Source organism: Hippoglossus hippoglossus, chromosome 17 (genome assembly GCF_009819705.1).
Source record: "Hippoglossus hippoglossus isolate fHipHip1 chromosome 17, fHipHip1.pri, whole genome shotgun sequence".
NCBI lineage: Eukaryota > Metazoa > Chordata > Actinopteri > Pleuronectiformes > Pleuronectidae > Hippoglossus > Hippoglossus hippoglossus.
The window spans coordinates 23,508,906-23,528,237 of NC_047167.1; the positions used below are offsets into that span (position 1 = coordinate 23,508,906).

Consider the following 19,332-nt stretch of genomic DNA (forward strand, 5'->3'; position numbering starts at 1 on the left):
CCTCACACACACACACACACACACACACACACACACACACACACACACACACACACACACACACACACACACACACACACACACACACAAATTAGCTATTTTTAGGCAAAGTTGGCAAGAGTGAAACTGTGTTTACCTAAGGTGAATCTTGTGTGTGTGTGTGTGTGTGCCTGTGTGTCTGTGTGTGTCTGTGTGTGTGCGCGCATGGGGAGTAATTACAGTCTCAGACAAGTCAGGACAGGTCCTCAGCATCTGCTCCCACCATCTACAGCATCTCTGTGTTTCAGAAGGTCACTGAGGTCTTTATTGTCCCTCAGACAAAGCGAGTCGAATGGACCGTGTCCGCTCATGAGATTGTCAATCACAACGTGGAGATGACTTCCTCAGGTGAGGAGAGCTTTACACCTTCACATCAGACCAGGAAGCACAGAGATTTGGGTTCAGGTCTGCAAACTGAATCTGAACATTTCAGGAGACGGTCTGGAGTCAATGCAGGTCTGAAAGCAGCCGTGTGAACCTCTTCACCTGAAACCCACTGTGAATCAAAGCGACGGTGATTACATCTTTTGAAACACGTGTTGTGTTATTGCCTCCTGTCTGTGGTTTTTGCTGTTTGTTCTTTCAGGAGGAGAAAACGCGTTTGTGCTCTGGAGGCAGGAAGGAGTCACAGCTGATAAAGAGCTCAAACAGACAGTTCAGTGTCCTCTGTCGCTGAGAGGGAAGCGCTGCTGCTGTTTCCCTCTGCTGCACTAAGAGCCCGTTTCAAGAGGGAAAACAGAGCATGAAGAGGGGGGGTCTGATTCCTGTCGCTCTCCACAGAGCACTGTGCTGCGGAGAGCGACTTGACATCTCATTCAGGGGCTTTCCTTTAACTGCCCGTCGGCCTGCGCTCCTGCTCGGGCTGCTGTGAATCCCTTCAATTCTCAGAGTCAGTGAACGGTGTGTAAACCGATCGGTTCAGACTGAAGCTCGTGCCTCAGAAACAAAACATCTGAACAAAACGAACCAGCTCCTCAGACGCATCACATCCAGACAATGAATGTACACATCCTGAACCAGGCTGATTCCGATGCATTCACTAATATATGGGTTTAATAAATGGCAGTGATTCCTCAGATGCTCTTATCAAACCTTTATCACAATGTAACTGAGGCTTGATTTTTTACATTTCAACCTTAAACTTTACTATAATTAACTATAAATACAACCAAATATATAGAACTTGAATTAAGACAATTTAAATACACATATTTTTGGAAAGATGCAGTTTGGGTCGATCGGATCGGGGGGGTTACATCTGCCATCCCCACTCAAGATCTCAAACCCCGGTTGGACTCGTTCTCTGAGCTGCTCAGAGGTTTTATATACGACACTGTTTTAAGTAAACATCTGCAAACACGGATGTGAACCTACATCAGATTCATGCGGTCCAAGCTGTTGCAGACTGGGCCTTTTAAGGTTTTATTTATTAGCACCATTAATATCTTGTGACGACGGTGGAGTCATTAATTCAGTGCAGGCGGCTCGCCTTACAAACCGCTGCAGGAGCCGCAGCGTCTCACCTAAAAGGAAATAATGGTGCGAGAGTGTATTTCACATTCAGAACTGGATATACGATACGTAGGAGTATCAGAGGACTCTTTTTTCTTTAAGTCACACACACGCAGACACACACACACGCAGACACACACACACACAGACACATACAGACACACACTCTCTCTCTTTCTCACACTCTCCTCCCCTGAGGCTCTTCCCTGTATCTCTCAGAGCTGCGGAGCCTCCCAGTGCATTACGGTGTATCACTGTGTGTTGTTGTGAATCTCTCCCAGGACGCCATCAGCACTGATTCAATTTCTTGGTCGCCCCCTGAAGGCCTCTGCTCCTCCCACGGAGACGGAAATTAAAACCCCATAAGCTGCGGCGGCAGCTGTGGCAGCGTCCATGTTGTTTTGGAAAAGAGCAGCGCCCGCTCGCCATAAAGGGCAACGGCACGGAGGCCGCGGTGCTCTCATTAAAGGAAAATGCCAGTGATGTGGATGTTTTTAACAAGGCCTCATTAAGATCAGCGGCCTGGGAAGAGGCACAGCTTTACAAACAGCTACATGGAAAATAATCAGGCACGGTTAATAATAGTAATAATTAGCGTAATGTTTTCAGTTTGATTCAAGGATGAGTAAGTGGCGTGCTGCGCGACACGGGGAATAAACAACAATCTGTCTCTCACTTTCAACAAGCACAAAACAACAGCACGTCTCCAACTCCAAGAATAAGGGCGGTTGTGCACGTGTGCAGAAACCTGTGTGTACGACCCTGAAGTAGGAAGTTGTGTTTACGTTTCTCAGCTCGTCACTTCAGCTGGATGATTAATGACCGAACGCCTGGGATCAATATTTCAGAGCCATCAGTTACCGTCCTGCATACTGATGAGCGGACTTATTAAATTACCTCCACAGACTTTACACATTTAAATACGTGTGGACTCAGAGTAGCGGCTCCATCGCCCGTGTGGCACCACCTCAGTTCAACGAGAGACGAACCCCCCCCCCCCGCCCGCCGGCTGCAGAAAACACTCCTCCGCCAGATGAAGAGATTCATTCTGTGGCCTCGACGTCCACAAGAGGACAGCGAAGGATTCACTCGGCTTCACGCGCTCGGTAACCGGCCGACGACTGAGTGGAGACATCCCACCGTCAACACAAGACATCACATTTACAATTTAACAGGACATGGACGACCTCGATCAATAATTGATAATCCAATGTTTGCAGACAGTGTGTGGCTCCGTGTATCGTCTCACTGGACAAACGGATCTAAGTAGGATGAACCTGTTTGTATGAGCTGGACAGAACCAGGACCTCTGACCTAAAGGACGAGTCGGATCTGACGACATGGTTCCAGGACCGTCAGCAGCTTTAAACACTGACGTTCACAGCCGAGCTGCACAAGAACCATCAGGGTCGACGTGTCTGTAAAACACCAAGAGGACGAGTTCTTTTTAGTTTAAGTTTAAGTTCAGAATAGAACTAAAAATATCTGTGTACGAAGACGAGGAGCCGAACACGCAGACGAAGAGGGCAGGTCCAGGGGTTTATTTCACTTCCTGACACATTGTGAGATCAGACCTTTTTCTACATTTTCAGTTTCCATGGACCTTGATGAAAGAAATCAGACGTTTAGACGACTGATATCTACGAATGTGTGTGACTGTTGGGCCTTGGTGGAGGAATGAGAACATGTGGGAACAGCAGCTGCTCTTTCGCTGATTCTACCTTTAGTATAATCAGCAGTATTACAAGTTATATGTCAGATCTTTAAAAGACATCTGTGTATCACAACATGTAGAACACATCTAGAAGATGATTCAGTGTGTACTTGTAGCACATCCACAGACAGAGCTGTGTGGTTCAGTCTGAACAGATGAAGACGTGACAGAAAAAGGCAGATTTGATCGTTTTCACTTTTCCACGTCAGGCTGATCGCAGCTTTTCTTAGCACCTCCGGTATCACAGCCTCGTTTCCTCTGCCTGAAGTGTAAATTGGACGAATGACTGAGATGACAACTGAGAGTGTGCAGGAGGGTGTGTGTGTGAGTGTTTGTGTGTGTGTGTATGTGTGTCACAGCAGCTCATCTCAAACGGGCTGTGATGAAAACCAATATGTTCTGAATGTGTTTTCCAGACGGCGACGACGAGGCGCTGAATTAACTCTGCATATCGTCTGTGTGTCGCTGCAGTGTGTAACGTAACGTGTGTAATGTTAAACGTCCCCAAGGTGGTTTCACTTGTCGTCCATTCAGACACAGCATGAGAAAAAAAACTCTTGATTGTGGCACCTGAAGCTCATCGATCATTTCCCGACCCGCCCGGCGCCCTGCGTCTTCTGGGTCGGGCCGTAACCAGGCCGACATCATGTAGTTTGACCCTGACGTCAGATTTGAAATATCTCGGAGACCTTCAGTTATGAGACGATGAACTGTAACACTAGTTTCATTTCTGGGTTTAGCTTGGCGCAGTCCCTGAGATATGGTGAGTCGGTTTGTAATGTAACTAGTCATCAGCACAACTCACTTACCACCAGACGTCAGCCTCGCCCTGTCATCGCCAGGCTTAAGCTGCGAGCGGTCACACCTGCCGTCCCTCGCCGTTTCTCCTCGGTCTGTTCAGAGCTCGTTTCCAGCTCCTACAGCTCAACACACGGCTGCTGTGAGTTCAGATCGGTTTCGTAACAGCAACCTCTGATCCCTGACAAACCTCCTGCACGTGGAACCGAGGATCCAACATTGGTGCGCTTCCCCCCCTGCTGTGGCCTTTTGGCGAGGCCTCTCCTGAGCATGTGATCCTGACATTTCCCCGCAGCTCAGCCTGCAGCTCGGCAGCGTGCTCGTCTCTTTAATGTCACTTTATGGATGTAACATGTTGTTTTCCCCTCTGAGCGGGAGGCAGGACGGGACGCAGGGAGCAACCATTGTGGCGAGCTCCACCAGCTCGCTGTGTGGCTGTAAACAAGTCTGATGGATTGCTGGCTGAATGCACACGGTCACCGAGGGCTGACGCGTACATCTGACTCATACGTATATTGTGGAGTGTGGACGGTGGGATTGTGCTCCCTCAACGTTTTCTGAGGCTGATATTTGATATCGCTCGTAGAATGTGCGCTGTGAGCTCCTGCTTCTCTCGGACGTCTGAGAAATATCAGATGAAAAAGATTTAAAACATGAAAACAACAGGATTCGCACACGCATGAGAAAAATTATAATAACACAAAAATGAAGGTTGAGAACATAGACTGTATATGAAGATAGACGACATGAAATCAAAACAAACTGGAATGTCTCTAGAACCGTGTCACATTCACTGTTATTTATTATTTTATTTCCAAGTAAAGCCTGAAACATCCAGTAAGTATTAATACAATAAGTATTCGGCAGCAGCTTCCGTGACTCTGCATACAACTGTTTCAAAAACATCTTGAATGAGCTGATCTGCTGCTCAGCGGAGGTGAGAGAATAGAAGAAGGCAGCTTGGATCATAAGTAGGAGACGAGTGTTAACTTCTTAATAACTTAGGATGCTTTTATTTGTATTGTTGTGTCCGTATTCTTCCTCAGGACGATATGTCGGCATCGTCCCTACTTTTCTTTCTTCATGCTGCAGCATAAAGAAAAATCAAACCAGAAATCAGGGTTGTCTTTCTTCCCCCTGAGTCCTCCACACGGCAGCTTCAGGTAGGAGCTCACGATATACGGCTGTTTCTCTGCTGTGTTGGTTCTTGAAAGGCGAGCTGAGGGTTATTATTCCCTGAAGTGTCAGGGTGACAGACCCCCAGGGGGGGGGCAGGTAGCAGCTTCAGCACAGCAGCCTGCGGGAGACGAGAAACAGCGTCTGTGATACTGAAGCTGCTGAGGTCCAGTGTTTCTCCCAGGAGACTCGGCAGTTAGCGACGTCCTGTTTATTCGTACTGAGGCAGAAATATAGTCCTGACGTTGGTTTGAATTTCTACATCTAATTTTCACTGGGAGAAAAATACAGATGATGTGATTTTAGTTTCTTTACACGTGTAGAATATGATATTTTTGTCTCTGTAGTTCCATTTGTGATGGTTTGCTGTGACCTTGTGTCGGATCGACTCTTTCAGTGATTCTGTTCAGGTTGTTGTAAAAATGCGTTTTTGTTTGAACGGACGTCTGTGAGTCCAGCTTCTCCCGACACTGACTCTCATCGGACGTGACAGGTAGTCGTGGTGTTGTGTAACACCAGGGTGTCGACTCGCACTCGGCCCGCAGGCCAACTCACTGGGAGCTTGGCAGTTTCATTGGCAAGTGTCAAACTGCTCTGTTTGGATTCTGCAGGAAGCACCGCACGTTCTCTGCTTTTTACAATAAAGACAAAGTCCCTGTGTGACAAAGGAACAAGGGGCCTGACAGTGCAGTAAAAAGATTTGCCTCTTTGTTTCAAAGTTATTTAACTGAAACAAGTGCACGATTATAATCTGTTTCTCTAAATGAACGATTTTAATTGAAAACTATTTATTATCAGCTTTTTCCACAGTTTATTCGTTCTCTGCTCCACAAATATGAACTGTTCACAGAGTTAAGTCATTATTTATCTTCTCTATTTATCTGGAAACCATTGAATGAGATAATCACAGATGATATCAGGCCCTGACATGCACTCGCACTGACGGCGTCAATGATGAAACATCAGAAATGTGAATAACGACAAAATAGCAGCAGCAAAGCAGATGAGTGATTATATTTAGTTTGGACGTCTGTGTATTCAGTGGCCATTTTCCAAAACTAAAGATTTGACATTTAATTCACTCACATTTATAAATTTATCTGCAAAACCGATGTTTATCATTAGTTTGTTTTTTCCCACAGTCATAAAAAGTGAGCTTCGCCCTGACTCCACACGCCCATCGTTCTTTTTATTTGGTGAATGTGAAATTATAATATTTTTAAATCAGAAACACAATGATGTTTATTTTTATGGTGATAAAAAATGAACAAATAATCAAATCAAACCATCTTAACTACATTCTAAAAATGACTGAAAGGATTAAATAACCGATTATCACAATACTTTCTGGTTTACAGTCGATTGTTTCACCAGCACATCACTGTCTCTCTGTGTGAAATGCTTTTAGAACATGAACATGAATTATGACAGCAGCTACTTATGTGTCCGACTTTAAAAGAATACGCACACAACAACCAGGACGACGAGAGAGATGAAGAAACAGATAGTTATCCCTCGGGGCTCAGATCCGACATTAACACTGTCGGTGCATTAAAACGAGTGATGTGTGGCGATTCAGGACAAACATCGGTTTTCCGTCGCGTCTCAAAGACGACCCGGAGTCTGAGCTGCTGCTGGAGGAGACTCGGGGTCAGACTGACGACTGCGTGCCTAAGAAAAGAATTGGTTCCTGATGGATAAATCAATACGAGGCGCCGCCGCACTGGCAACAAACATTTAACAGCTTCAATTAAAGGGCGCGCTCTTTGATTGTTCCAGAAAATTTGTCCCAGGTGGCCACCGTACAACTCAGCCAGTGAAACCGGAGCGAACTCCTAAAAGGCTTTTTCTGTCGTATCAGCGTAAAGTTCCTCATCTTGTTTACGCTTTTCAAACAGTAAAGAAAAAAGGCTCCACAACCCGTGAGTGGGATATTTCGACAGAGTCCTGTGTGGTCAAACATTTCCCCCCATGTTGAATTCGGGCGTTCTCAACTGTACCTGCTGTTTTTCCACATTTCAAACAGATCAACAGTAATCCAACATAATCTCATTAAACGCTGACCCCAGAGCAGAGCGGGGAGCGCTGCTGCCGGCGGGAGCCCGGCACTATGAATAGATTACCGCCGGGGAGGAGTGGGTGTAAGAGTGAGGGGCTGGTAATCCCGTCTGAAATCATCCTCAATGTGAAGAATAAGCCGGAAATCACCACGACTCCGGTCTTAAAACCTCAATATGTTCTCAAATGTGTCTGCGTACGGACACATTCACACGAACCCTCGACTCCGAAAGGAAATGTTGATAAAACTGGTCGTGTATCAAACCTGCTGCGTGAACCTTTGTGTTGTTGATGCAACACTCGACCTAGAATCAGTTTGACTTCCCTGACGTTAAACAGAACCACCGAACTTCACGTGGATACGGTCGGAGAGACTCAGACGTTTTCACACCTGAAAGATGAGTGTGTGGAACCGGAGGAGGAGGAGGAGGAGGAGGAGGAGGGTGAAGCTCCTGACTCGATGAAGATGGATGAATCTCTGAACATGTGTATCTGCCGTCATGACCCCAGTCTCCCCCGTCAGCTCTTCACCCGCTCCTGGTTGGTACGCAGCTCGTTGCGTGTTCGACCTCGGGGTCAGCCTGGTCACCCCCCCCCCCCAATCCCCCATCCATAAAGAAGGTGCTGATTTGTGTGAGACAATCAACCTTTAACCTCCTGACCCGGCCTCGAGCCAGGTCGAGGGGGACGGGGGGAGAGGAGCTCGTTACGAGGCTCAGCTCCGGCCGCTCTGCTTTGCCTCCAGTTTGTCTTTAAATTCAATTTAAGATCACGTTAATAATGTGTGTGAGGAGCTCCATGGTTTCTCTTCCTCTCCCACCAATATCTTTTTATCCTTTAATCCTCTCAACTTTCTGCACAAAAAAAAAACTCCTCCGGGCTTCTGAACCCAGAGCTTTTCAGATTTTCACGGTCCAGGCTCAGAACAAAGGGAGATTTTGATTTAGAATTACAACGGCCGGTTTATTTAATCAAAAACCCTTTTAATTGGGCACATTTATTACTTTTTCTTTCTCTGCTGCTCTTAAAACATTTCTTTCTTGTTTATTTTATTATTTATTTATCATTATTTCCTTGTATTTTAGTGTCTCTGTAGCAGCAAATCATTATTTTATACTTGTATTTATAGTTTTATGTTTAAGGGGTTCGCCCTGGACGTGTCCGCAGCCAATCACAGGGCTGACACACAATCCCAGGGCTGACACACAATCACAGGGCTGACACACAATCACAGGGCTGACACACAATCACAGGGCTGACACACAATCACAGGGCTGACACACAACCCTTCACACTCCACTGTGTTATACCGTTTTTGATTGCGATATAGTTTTATATCCTCTGCTATATATCATAGTTTTAGAATTTCTTACCTCCGGCCCAAAAACCTTAACCTGCCACGTGAAGCTGTATTTTAATACGATTAAATAAAGTTCAGTCACGTGCGTACGAAACCTCTAACACCAGAAAGCATAATTCACATTCTGAGTTCGTGTGATGAGGTTTGGTCTAATGCAGCACGTTGGTTAAGGGGGAAACAACGACAACAATAATTGCTTTGATGCTGCTTCAATATAACATGAATCCATGAATCCATTCACTTTGCCTCATTGCAGGAAAACTAATCAGATACAGTGATTTTCAACCTTCTGGAGTCACGACCTCCAAAGTAGAACCAGGCTGGTGCACACGACAGCTCGTCATCAACAGCTGCTCCTACTGAACCTCCGCCGCTTTCTAAAGCTCCAACTATGAAACATGGTTTTTGTTACAAGTCAAATCCTTAATTTTGCAGCAGAACTGTTTCATGAGGACACCGACGAAGCTCATCTCGCTGACGCACTGTTTGTGTGAGGAAGCCAGAGAAGCCAGATGAAGGTCTGGCGGATAATGGAGGAAGAGGAGGAGGAGGAGGAGGAGGAGGAGGAAGAGGAGGAGGAAGAGGAGGAGGAGGAGGAGGAGGAGGAGGAAGAGGAGGAGGAGGAGGAGGAGGAGGAGGAGGAGGAGGAGGCGGCGTGTTGAGTCAGTGTCCTGAGACGTGCAGTAAGTGTGGAGGTCAGTCTCCACTGGCTGAACACGCTGGATCATAACTGACACAGTTCAGGATATTTGAGCCTTGACGACCTGATGTTAGAAGAAAAGCGTCAGAGCTTCAGCGAGAGAGAGAAATGGTGGGAAGCACCTTCACCTCCTCCCTGAGGGGAATATTAATTTATCTTAAACATCATATCTTCAAAGACGTCAGATTCCTCATATTTACGTGTGTCCGATAGAAACACACAGCAATGGAAGGAACTGTCGAGGATGTTGATTGGCCAACAGCCCTGGATGTGCGTCACGCCCCCCTGTGGCAGCTCGACATGGAGCGTCACGGTGACTTCTCGCCACCATCTTTGACTTCGGATGTAACCGATGAACAGGACAGCGTAGCTCCATGTGCGCCGGGCGCTAACCGTCCGGAACTTATAGACACGGAGAGGAAGTCAAAGATCCCACGAAGCTTTCCGATTGGACGCAGGACGAGTCATCAAACGGAGATTTAGATGTAGAAATTAAAACAGTTAAAACAGATAAACTGGATTTAACCTGGAACACGGAGTTTTAGTTTCAATGGTTTTATATTTATTTCCACTGTAGATGAAAGTGATACTCGGTGTTGTCTGGTTCATACGGATCTTAATGTGGTGATGAGTGATGGAGCTGTTTTTACTCAGCCGATCTCATCTCATCAGGATTTTAACGTGAAAAAGACGAGAACAAGTTTGTTTCTATTAACAGCAAATGGCATCAACAGGAGATTAGAGCAGGAACAGATCAGAAAACAGGGACACGATGATGAAAGCTTCTAAATCAGGGAACATTAGTGATAATTGGATGTTTTTAACACGAGAGACGGTTTCCAACAAAGCTCTGATTCTCTCACTGCTGCGGGACCTCAAGTTTTCTGGCTATAAAATAAATATTTGGTGGAGCCGGGTACGACTCACACCCAGCAGACGATTATACTATTTTTGTAAGAGTTTTTTTGGTGTATTTCATAATGTTTAAATTACACACTTCTCCACTCTTCAGGGGCATGTAATGTTCGGCTGGGTCGTAATAACACCTGCTGATTTCCAAATGGATGAAAAGTGTTTGTTTCCTGCCCTGAATTCAAGGTTCATCGGCGGCAGAGGAAAGAGAAGCGGACGGCGGTAAAAGCTTTTTCGTCTGAAGCAATTTTTGGAAATGTCTGAGGTCACGGCGTAAAAATGTCAATGGAAAACTCTGCCATTAAAAGCTCAAAAAGCTGCAGCTGATGGCCCTGATCCTTCATTAAATATTAAGAGCGGCTGAGTGCAGTGTCTGGTAACAGCAAGATTGTCCGAGATCAACCGCATGAAACCGGCGAGATGGAGGAGGAGGAGGGTGAGAGAGAGGTAAAGGAAGACGAGGCGGCGACTGATGGAGTCAGCGATTCGTCTGCGCCGTGTCCCTCCTCCTGCAGAAAGACGCTCGTCTGCAGAGGGTAAAGAAAGAAAAGGTAGACAGACGCTGCAAAGAAAGACGTCGTCTCAATGACACCCAGGACTTAAAGGTCACAGCGTTCACTGTGTCAGGATCAACATGGCCGCCCGTCACGGTACTCTGGGTTTTAGGAAGCACAATTTCTGCCTGGTAACAAGTGAGCATGGGCCAATGGGATCTGTCCAACAACGCGGAGGGGGAATTTCCGTTTTTTAGGGTATCCGTCCTCCTCTGTCCTCCTCCGTCCTCCTCCGACCACTCCTGCTTGAATTTACACTGAGCCATTGTTGAGTCTGCGACACGACGAGGATCTGCTCGTGCTCGCCGTGGCGTGAAGCAGCTTCCTCCGCTACAGCCACACAACGTGAACTACTGCCACCCACCACACGGAGCGTGTTCTACCTACTTAACGTAGCCAACACAAAGATGTTGCGGAAATACTGATATGGGATTATATGGTAAAACAAATCAGAAACGAGCTAAATATAGACGTAAATATTATGCCTCCCCTCATTTGGACGTTAGAATCGGCGGAGAAGAGAAAAACACTGATTCCTTAGATGTTTTTATCAAACCCCTTTGACTTGGCTTGATATTTTACAGTTTAACCATAAACCTGTTCAATCAGCACTTCCTGATCAGCCAGCGGCACAGGAACACACGGAAAACCCCTTTTCACAGAAATGCCTGAAATTCTAAAATGTAAATGCAGACGTAAAGGAGGCGTCTTTGGAAAGACAGAGGACGGGTCTGATTGCGATTGGCTTGCAGCGGTGGAAACCAGCTAAGCCTTTTTTTAACGTTAAAATGCACAGAACATTTTCTTCAGGCTACACTGACAGCGGAAAGTTCAAAACACACGCACGTAGTCGTCTTATGAAATCATCTCTTCCCTTTTTCCCCCTCTCTTTTCTCCTCTATCTCCTCGGTGCAGCCGGCGCTCCAGGTAAGCTGAGTTTGACCTTGAAAGAGGACGCTGGCAGAACGGCTAATCGGGGGGTGCAAAGCCCTCGCTGTGTGTGTGTGTGTGTGTGTGTGTGTGTGTGTGTGTGTGTGTGTGTGTGTGTGTGTGTGTGTGTGTGTGTGTGTGTGTGTGTGTGAACAGAGGGAAAGATATAGTGCTAGTGACAGTTTTATAATGCTCTTAGCATCACAACACTCCCCTCACACCAAAACACACACAGTATTTGACACACACACTCCTGCACTGCCCACAACCCTAATCTGCTCTTTACTGACGCCTCTGTTTATTCAGCAGCACGTGAAAAGGCTAAGTGACTCCTGCACAAAGGCAGTCGTCAATACAGCGGCGTCTGACAGTGGAAACCAGAGTCGTGTTTCTTCAGAGTCTTTTCAGGATGTGAAAAAAGAGAAGGAGCGCCCAGCAGGTTGATATGAGCTCATTGTTTAGCGAGCGAGAAGATGGGGTGTGATTGTATTGGTGTGAAGGTTTGAAAGGAAAAAGCGACGGTCAATATCGGAGCCTTCAGCGGCCCCGAGACGCTCTAAAGAGACAGAGCCGGGTCGATGGAGGCTATTCTGAGTCTGAGAGGAAGAATGAGGCTCACAGGGTGATGAGGAGGAGGAGGAGGAGGAGGAGGAGGAGGAAGAGGAGGAGGAGGAGGAGGAGGAGGAAGAGGAGTCTGGAAATGGGTCTTAAAGGAGAGAAGATGGAGTTTTCATAGCGGATGTTCCCTTCACGGGGACAATGAGGAGATGAGAAGAGAACAAGGAGGGAGGGAAGATACACCGTACGTCTATAGATCCAATCAAATCATCACCAGACCAACATCTTGAAATCAATCACCACATTACGAGTTTTTATAGAAAGAATAACGTGTGATCGTGATCATGGTGGCAGCTGATCGTGCATTATTATTACAACTGGATTGCTCAGATATACAATGTGCCTACTCACATATGACACCTCTGTGATGAGAGCTGCTCCTTCATCTCTGTAGCACATTTTTCTTATGTACAAACACTGATACACGTCTCATCAACGCTGTAAATAATATCCTGTTGACTCTGTTCCTCGTCTCTGAGCTTCTACGTGTTTTCCCCGTTAAAGGTTTTGTTCGGTAGTTTTCTCTCACTCAAGGGTTCAGGGCAGAAGATGGGATCTGTGAATATGGGCTGAATTTGATCGACTGATTCTGTGCCACCGACAGTCTGGACGTGTAAGAGCTGTGTGGAGTAATCAAACCTGACAGTTCAGTTTAATCAATCAAGCTTTATTCGAATAGCCCATATTCACAAATCACAATATGCCTCGTAGGGCTTTAACAAGGTGCGACAAGGTTTAACAATGCGTCTTATTTGTTTGGTGTCATGTTCTGAACCAACAAGCTTTTATATTAAAAAATGTTGGTTCAGTACATGACACCAAACAAATGAGAAGCAGAAGTGATGAGCTCTTGTTATTGTTCCGACAGACGAGGCTACAGCGGCAGCAGGTCTGGTCCAGATCCTAGATTAAGATCCATAAACGCTGGTTTTGAAGATATATTAAAATAACGTGGGGCTTCATTGATGTGAAGTTTCCACATGAATACACATCCTTTGATTCAAAGCACCAGAGTGCGTCCTGTAAACAGCATGAACGACGACGGTCACTGACTCCACCTCAACCTCTGAACATTCAGTGTAACTGTGATTATATACAGTATATTACACGTTCACTACATCCTTAAACAAACAGAATTAATAAGAGCGGATTCTAACCCCAGGAGTGTGGTGTGATCCGCCCTAATCCTGCCTCCGCCGCTGCGTCCATCCAGCTGCACACAGCCGCTCGCATGTCACTGCAGCCGCATTAAAGACACAACATGGAAGGCGCTGATCTCCGAGCGTCTTTCAGGTTGACTAATACCAGCACGCAACGTCAGAATAATCCCTCCCACCCACAGGGTTTAATACCACCCAGCGAATACTTAGAATAACCACACGAGCGGAGACTCACCACAGCACGAGTGGAAGCTAATTAATGGACTCGTCAAAAAACTACGAACACTCCGACATATCAGTGAAATATGGAAATCGTCTCGGACGATGGTTAGAATGCATCAGGAGAGTCCAAGGAGACATCTCCGAACATCTCGACCTCCTCACCTGAGTTTGGATTAACGCTCCTTAACACACCAGAGGAGAGTAAACGAAGAAGAACTGCAGAGAGTGAACGGACCCGACGGGGACGATTCTGAGCAGCTGATGAAAGAAACGACAACTTCGTGTTGAGTGAAACATTTTCAAACAGTTGGAAGTGAATCTGTAAAATCCTGAAACAATCCGCCGCTGCAGAGCAAAGTGTCTGAATCCAGATAACCGCCGCCTCTTTAAAACTCTCGACCTCTGACCTTTCCTGTGCTGTGCCGGGTCGCCGGCTGCAGGCGGAGCGACACAGCTGAACCACACGAGAGCTGGGAACCCCCCCCCGAGCTACACAACACCAGTCACACAGAGCGGCCCACGGCCACGCAGAGGGTCAGCTGAGACCTCGCAGTGAAGCATGATGGGATTCAGCGTGACGCCGTGGGAGGGACAAGGCTCCGTTCGTCTGCCTGAACCTGAGCGTTGGAGTCGCGCTGGTCACGCTCTGTGTCGTCTCACCGTATCTTTGCGTTGCTGCACACGAGGAGCGCCGAGTGTTTTGGGATTTTCCCGCACGTCAGAGCAACATCAGCCAGCTGAAAATAAATCATGACTCAGAAACTCTATGTGAGCAGCCTCACGCACCTCGTTTACACCCTGTCTCTTCACAATGGGACTCTTAAGAAGAAGCACTGCCTATTTATTTGTGACAGATTATCATTTATTCATTATTCTATCTCATTACGTTTCTCTTTGTCTGTGTGAAGCTCTTAAATTCCACGTGGTCATTTCAGTTTATAACTCGGCTCTGTGTGTTGTCACCTGCTTCCTCCTGCGATTAACAAATATTCCTATAATCGATTTATCTCGTTTCCTTTCCTCAGTTGATCGCACATTCCGACAACCCTTAAGATATTCAGTTCGTAGAGACACACAACTGCAAGAGCCAGACGAGCTGCAGAATTACTTCCTAGTGTTTGACTTATCGATCGGTTTCTACTTTTCAGACCAAGAAATAACTAAATATGAAGTTAAACACGATGTCAGTGTCAAAGCTAAGAGCGTGTGGCCTTAAAATCACACGTGGGCCGTGAGTGGACGACTTTGATATGAGAATGTTAATTTTTTTCTGATGAAAGAACGTGTCCTATTCTGTATTGTCTAATGTATGACACATTTTCAGTAGTTTTATCAGTTATTATGGTTTATTGACTTACATAACCTTTTAAGTTAAAGTTGTACAGATTTTAGTGATTGATGATTCTCCAGGAGACGAGATCACAGTAACAAAGTAGAGAATATTTCTACAGTAGAGTTCACAGAGTAAGATGGTTTTATGATAATTTATGATCATAGTATGTTAACTGGAGGACAAACATGTCAAAAACATTTTCCACTGAGGCAACCATTCCAGAAAAATTAAGAAAAGTTCAGTTGTCGTATTTTTCGACGCAGTAATGACTGAATAATGACAAATACTAAGCAGCAACAAAATTCTTTCAGAATAAAGTGTCCTCTGAGTAAATGGGGACATGTGCATGTAAAGTCAGAGTTTGGACTGAAGACTAAAAATAAAGACAGTCAGACCTTTTGGTTGCAGCTGCACGTAACCAGCAAGTGACCTCAATGCAATTCTCTCTCACAACTTGAAAGAATATAATCAAATTATATTTGTGTGGCCCATATTCACAAATCACACTTTGTCTCATAGATCTTATCCAGATGTGGCCTCTGTTCTTGACCCTCAACAAGAGGGATCCCTCTCCCAGGACGGACAGACGTACAATCGATGCTGCGTCCAACATGTCAACAACACATGTTCAGTCTGTGTTGATGTCTGTTGTGTATAACAGACACACACACCCGCACCACCTCCGTAGATTGTTTGAAATCTGCTCGAAAAGCAGTAAACCGTAGACTGTGTTTTAAAATAGACAAAGACTCCGGCTCTGGAAAGTGAAGCCAGTGCCTGAAACCTGTCTTCTCTCCAATGACCAGCAGGGGGCGACTCCTCTGGTGGTTTCTATAGACGTCTATAGAAAGTGACTCCACTTCTCACTTTATAACGTCAGTAAACATTCAGGAGTTTCTGTCTCAGTCTCTAGTTTCAAGTCTTCTTCAAACAGCTGATGTTCATTTAGTGAATTATGATCATTTAGAGTCAAACAGACCATAAAGCACCGGATGTACTGAAAACTGCACGAGAAGGTTTATAAGATTCACCAGAAGAGGGTGCTAGAGAGAAGTGTGTGTGTGTGTGTGTGTGTGTGTGTGTGTGTGTGTGTGTGTGTGTTGGACAGCTCCTGGTGCTGAAACCTCAGCAGTCAGACCAGGCTGATGTCACGTGATCTCATCACTGAAGCTGGAATATTTAATAATGATAATAATACGGTTTATAAATCTCAGAGAACAGATTCACACCAATGACAGAAACATCTGATTGGTTCTCAGTTCAGATGAAAACAAGTCGTGACCTGCTGCTCGATTGGTTCATGACCCGAACATCACAGTGAGGAAACCAGATTCTAACAGCAGCATCTCCTCAGACCAAGGAACAAGTTTCTGGAGAGGAGGAGGAGGAGGAGGAGAAGAACCAGGAGAGGAGAAAGGATGAGGAGTGGAGGAGAGAAGATGAGGAGAATAAGAAGGGAATGGATGAGGAGAAGAAGGGAGAGGATGAAGAGAAGAAGGGAGAGGATGAGGAAAAGAGATGAGGAGAAGAAGGGAGAGGATGAGGAGAAGAAGGGAGAGGATGAGGAGAAGAAGGGAGAGGATGAGGAGAAGAAGGGAGAGGAGAGGAGAAGAAGGGAGAGGATGAGGAGAAGAAGGGAGAGGATGAGGAGAAGAAGGGAGAGGAGAAGAAGGGAGAGGATGAGGAGAAGAAGGGAGAGGATGAGGAGAAGAAGGGAGAGGATGAGGAGAAGAAGGGAGAGGAGAGGAGAAGAAGGGAGAGGAGAGGAGAAGAAGGGAGAGGATGAGGAGAAGAAGGGAGAGGAGAAGAAGGGAGAGGATGAGGAGAAGAAGGGAGAGGAGAAGAAGGGAGAGGATGAGGAGAAGAAGGGAGAGGAGAAGAAGGGAGAGGATGAGGAGAGGAGGGGAGGATGCAGGGAGACCTGGGTGTATGAAAGGAGAGGAAAGATGGCGCCTCGGCCGTGAGGCTGGAGGAGCACAGGTGAGCACCTACCTGGTTGGTGAACAGCTGTGCATTGTGGGAGATGAGCAGCTGCACCAGGATGTGCAGCCCCGAGGTGAACAGGCCGGCCATGATGGCCCAGGTGAGCGGCAGCGGCAGCATGCTGTAGGTGGCGAACAGGGTGAACAGCACGTATCCCACCCCGTCGCCCAGCAGCCCGTAGCCCAGCCCGGCCGCGAGGATCTGCGTGGCCATGGCCACCCAGGTGACCACGCCGCTGTACTGCAGGTAGCCGTGCGACGTGGTGTCCTTCCGCACCACCACTAAGGCACAAATGACCACCTCGATGCCCGTGAAGAAGCCCAGCAGCGTCCCCTTGATGGGGTCCATGGGGGACGAGGCCAGGGTGAGGTGCAGCACCAGCAGGGTGAGCTTCGTCACCACGTCCAGGATGTTCATCACCACCACGGACTTGCGCCTCTGGCCCAGAAAGTAGCGCTGGTAGAGCCGCTCCAGGTCGCGGGACTTGAACGCGTTGCGCAGCGTGGGGAAGATGACGCCCCGGTACGTGTAGCCCCAGTTCAGGAAGAAGTCGGAGTTGCTCGGCGCGCAGTCGATCTGCAGGAAGCCGAGGTCGCTGCTGGCGCGCTCCGGGAACACCTTGGTCCCGCCGTTGTTGTGCCGGTCCCCCACCGACGTCCGCCCCGCCGACTGCTTCCGCGCCCCCTGGCCCGGGTCGTAGGGCTCGTCCGCCCCGACGCCCTTCACCCCCCCTCCGCCGCCCTGCTCGTGGATGAACCGCTGCTCGGTGATGTGCCGCACCGCGTTCTGCCACAGCAGCCGCTTGGGTCGCGCGCTGCCGCCGCTGCTGCCGCTCGGTGTCCGGTTGATGGTGTACAGCTCCTCGCTGGCGCTGGAGCACCGGACCTCGGACAGCTCCATCCCCGCCGCCGCTCGTCGCCGGTGTGGCTCTCGTGTCTGTCGGTAGTGTCGGTAGTGTCGTCTCCCGCCCTCCCGGGTGTGAGTTAGCTCAGCGGTTTTGGGGGAACGACGTCCTCTCGTGCGCATCGAACCGGGGGCGCGTGCTTCTCTCTCGGGTTGCGGTGAGCACGGCACGGGGCAAAGCGCGGCTGGACGTCATTGTCACGCGAACCATCCCACTGAAGAAACAGTCCCGAGTGGACAAGCATCTCCCGGATCCACCGCGGTCCACCGCCACGAATCACCGGGCGGCGCGTGCCATCAGCGGCTCGAACCACCGTGAACCGACCGTCCGCACCATCAGGGTGCCGCGGCGTCACGGAGAAACCGGGATCCGCGGAGAGCGGGGCGGACGTCCGGGCGTGAGCGGGCGTCACGGAGGATGCTCTCTGTTCAACCCCGCGGTGGCTCGTGCGTCGCCGGCACAGCTGGATCCGGTCACTCCGTCATGATGGAGGACACAAAGCCCCGGTGACTCCCGCTGTCCGGTCACGTCCACCGGAGACGCCACGCGAGGACAAATCCCGGAAGATCCAGAGACGAAGAGAAATCCGCGTCCTCGATCTGCTTCTTTAAAAAACACGCACACACGCACGCGGGCCTGCGGGAGGAAAACCAAGGAGCATCAAGTTGTTGTTGAAGCGCGCGAGCTCCGCAGCGTCTCCATCCGCACGAGGACACGCAACACCTGTGTGTGTGAGGTGGGGGTGGGGGGGGGGGGGGGTCACAATAACGTCCTGTACACACACTCACACACGCACGCACACACACGCACACATATGGCTGCGCGAGCGGAGCCTCCCTCCTCTTCCTCCTCGGTGTTTGAAGCGCGTGCAGCCGCGTGGAGTGGATTGGCAGAGAGCGCGAGGGTGTTCAGAGACACGGCGGCGCGAGCCTGTCCGTTTGACGTCACTTGTGTGTGTGTGTGTGTGTGTGTGTGTGTGTGTGTGTGTGTGTGCCTGCTCCCTCCCTGTCTTAACCGTCTCCTCATCCCTTATCTCCATTTATCCTCCTTTTCTGCCCCCCCACCTCCTCCTCCTCTTTCTCCTCCATCCTTCTGCAGCTCAATGAAACTTCCACTGTCTGATTTCTGAAGCTTGAACTCCAGCTCTGGTTTTCCTGGTTTGCTCCTTTGTTTATTTTCATGCAGCAACATAAGATCAAATGTGTCAATCAAACATCACCAGGAAGTTCACCCCCCCCCCCCCCCCCCCCCCCCCAGAAACACTCAAGTGATGTCACCTGAGTCAGACTCACTTCTGACTGAAGGTCTGAAGAGTGTTAATAAAATAAAATACACCTGTGCTGCTCCTCATCTCTGCCG

At 48.1% G+C, this 19,332-nt stretch overlaps 1 protein-coding gene across 1 annotated transcript in view; it reads right to left on the reverse strand.

Moving 5' to 3' along the window:
• adcy8 (adenylate cyclase 8 (brain)) overlaps positions 1 to 18,826 on the reverse strand; it is a 64,953-nt gene extending 46,127 nt beyond the window's left edge. The window contains exon 1 of the mRNA XM_034614280.1: positions 17,079 to 18,826. Coding sequence (XP_034470171.1) covers positions 17,079 to 18,095 — 1,017 coding nt within the window. The 5' untranslated portion in view covers positions 18,096 to 18,826. The remainder of the gene's footprint in view (positions 1 to 17,078) is intronic.
• Between the last annotated feature and the right edge of the window lie 506 nt (positions 18,827 to 19,332).